This window comes from Perkinsus marinus (genome assembly GCF_000006405.1).
Source record: "Perkinsus marinus ATCC 50983 genomic scaffold scf_1104296938764, whole genome shotgun sequence".
NCBI classification, from domain to species: Eukaryota; Perkinsozoa; order Perkinsida; family Perkinsidae; genus Perkinsus; species Perkinsus marinus.
The window spans coordinates 24,714-27,156 of record NW_003213327.1 but is presented as its reverse complement, the minus strand read 5'-3'; the positions used below and the strand labels follow the sequence as shown (position 1 = coordinate 27,156).

The window sequence follows — 2,443 nt, the reverse complement described above, 5'->3', positions numbered from 1 at the left end:
GGCCCACCGCCGGTAGCAATCTCTAACTACCAGTGATGAGTTCGTAGAGCATGCAGCCAACACTCCAAACGTCGCTGGCCGTAGTGGTACCAACACTTTTACGCCGATCGAAGGCCGCGCTGAAGTGGGGAAACGACGTGAACTAGGGAGATAGTGATGCATGGGTTTACTCGTCTCGACGAAGGGCCCGCTCGATGGTGAGCATCTCGGGCGGCTTTACAAACTCCGTTCCACGGTTGCGGACACATAGCTGATGATGAGGGCCTCCCTCGGGGGGCAAGCAGAACCAAGAGAGGCCGCCACCTACATCGGCGTTTTGTGGTCCCTCGAGTACCCGACTCTCCCCGAAGTCAGCCAGCACTACAGAAATGTCGCTGGCACGAGCGGAGCCGTGGTCCAGGACCTGAGGGGCATCTCGGATGAGGGTAGAGGAGCTAACTGAGTACCATAATGTTGTCACATTTGAGGTCGTAGTGGACCAAGCCGTCTCGATGGAGCTTGCCGACTGCAGTGAGGATTTTACGATAGGTCTGATACGGATGGTGACACCGCCGTGGTGACACCGCCTACTTCCAAGAGGTCCAAAAGATGGTCCTCCAAGGGCTGGCCCAAGCGTGCCCGCCACTTCGTCAACGTCATGCTGTAGAATCGCATGACGATCCAGTAAGAGGAACCATCGAAACCTGAAAGGCCATTCACCTCTACCCTTACAACTCCTGAGGACCGTAGTCGTAGATCTCCGTCATGTAATCATCAAAACGCCCCTCCTCCAGGCACGTCACTTCATTGTAGACATCGTAGAGCACACACCTAAACCCTGGGCTCCCCTTCTACCTTCGACTCCCGTCTACTCACCTATCTCTAATGTTCGGGTTGCGGTTAACCAATTTCACTGCGACCACTTCAGTGTCGTCATCATCATCATAATCGGCGGCAGCAGCGGCGGCCTCACGCTGGAGGACCGTCTCGCAGCGGAAGACCGTCCCGAAGGCCCCACCACCGACGACTTTCATATCTACCTCGGGAATGCCCGGGAGGAGGACGTAAGACGGCTACCAGCGTAGATCCATTGAGGGAAATTTCCAGGAGCCAACAGTTTCAGAAGGCGGAAGATCCCACCGTGGGGACAAGGGCTGTGCCGTAGTGAGTGCATACCTTCGTGGTGTTGCAGTCGGCCCAAGGCCTGATGACGGTACCCTAGAGCCGCCCGACAGAGTTACCCTTACCCCAAAGTTAGCTGGATGACTAAGGTGGACCCCCAGGATGAACAGGACATTGACCTTGCGATTCAACGCTGGGAACTGGTCACAGTAGCGGCAGTCCAGAGTGCCCCTCGTCGCCGACAACAGTAGCAGCAGCAGTAGCCGTAGTATGCCTGAGTAAGCGGCCATAGGGCGACGCGAAGATTCCGACAATATTTTCCTCCACAATTTCCCATTCCTTCGAGTGGCCGAGTTTACATAAGTCACTTGATTCCAGGTTATAGATATGAAGTCCAGCAGGGCCTCCCTGACCCACCCTCCTGTAGTTCCTCCGAGCGGTAGAGCCTCCTACACCTCCGACCACAGTCGTAGAACAGCTCTGGTGACAGCCTACCTAACCCCATCATATGATCCAACGACAGTCACCATCACCACGAGGCCTACTGGATGGTCCATCCTCATAGGGGCCATCAACCATGCTGGAGACCGGTATCTGATCCTCAGTACTACCAATGCGGACCCGCCAGATGATCACCTCCCCAGGCGGCTCCACAGGGGTATCAGGGCCGCCTAGTGCGTATTCAGGAGGGGTCGGGTCGATGCCGAGGCCACCGGGCCCTTGGACAGAAGGCGGCAAACCTTAAACGGAGAGGACACGCTGATGGTGAAGAGAGGGGACTGCCGACCCTGGAAGGCTAGTCTTGGCACTATGGGCGGCGACGGAGCCGTGGGGGCGAACTGAGGAACCCGACTGCCCGGGGGCGTCGAGGAAGAGGAGGAGGAGGAGGAGGCATCATCCATGAGGCCTAGCAGGGAGGGCAACTCGCAGCGATCACGCTCGACAATTTAGTACTCCCCTCATGGGCCGCATCTTGGCACTCGGGGTAGGACACTGGGGGAGGCAGGGGTTCAGCCGACACTAAAGCAACGACGACACCTCAACCTCATTGCCGCAGGAGCTTCCTACAACTCTTCCTCAGCTCCTTGCTACCAACAGCGACTGGTGGTAGAGCCACTGGAGGAGGAGGAGGAGGAGGCAAAGGCCCATCACCGACGATATGTGCTTTGCTGACAGGGTCTCTGGTAGCCTGATAGTGATGACACTGCAGCCCAGCATGCCCCTCCTCCTCCCTACTTCCTCTGCGGGCATGGAGCCTAGGAGGGCCGCACACCCTTGTGTGGAAGGGCCTAGACCAGTCAAGGACAGGCCAGGGACTACGACCTTGCGAGATGCCTACAGA

The 2,443-nt window shown here is 57.5% G+C and overlaps 1 protein-coding gene across 1 annotated transcript in view; it reads right to left on the bottom strand.

Annotated features, from left to right (window-relative positions):
* Positions 1–22: 22 nt before the first annotated feature.
* Positions 23–2,443, bottom strand: part of Pmar_PMAR021173 (hypothetical protein) — a gene marked incomplete at both ends in the record, with an annotated part of 5,666 nt that continues 3,245 nt past the window's right edge. Inside the window, 13 exons of the mRNA XM_002782579.1 lie at positions 23–119; positions 171–250; positions 308–403; positions 447–530; positions 571–683; positions 725–810; positions 856–1,015; positions 1,057–1,183; positions 1,227–1,375; positions 1,519–1,596; positions 1,647–1,841; positions 2,056–2,121; positions 2,338–2,390. Of these exons, the coding sequence (XP_002782625.1) occupies positions 23–119; positions 171–250; positions 308–403; positions 447–530; positions 571–683; positions 725–810; positions 856–1,015; positions 1,057–1,183; positions 1,227–1,375; positions 1,519–1,596; positions 1,647–1,841; positions 2,056–2,121; positions 2,338–2,390 (1,384 nt within the window). The remainder of the gene's footprint in view (positions 120–170; positions 251–307; positions 404–446; positions 531–570; positions 684–724; positions 811–855; positions 1,016–1,056; positions 1,184–1,226; positions 1,376–1,518; positions 1,597–1,646; positions 1,842–2,055; positions 2,122–2,337; positions 2,391–2,443) is intronic.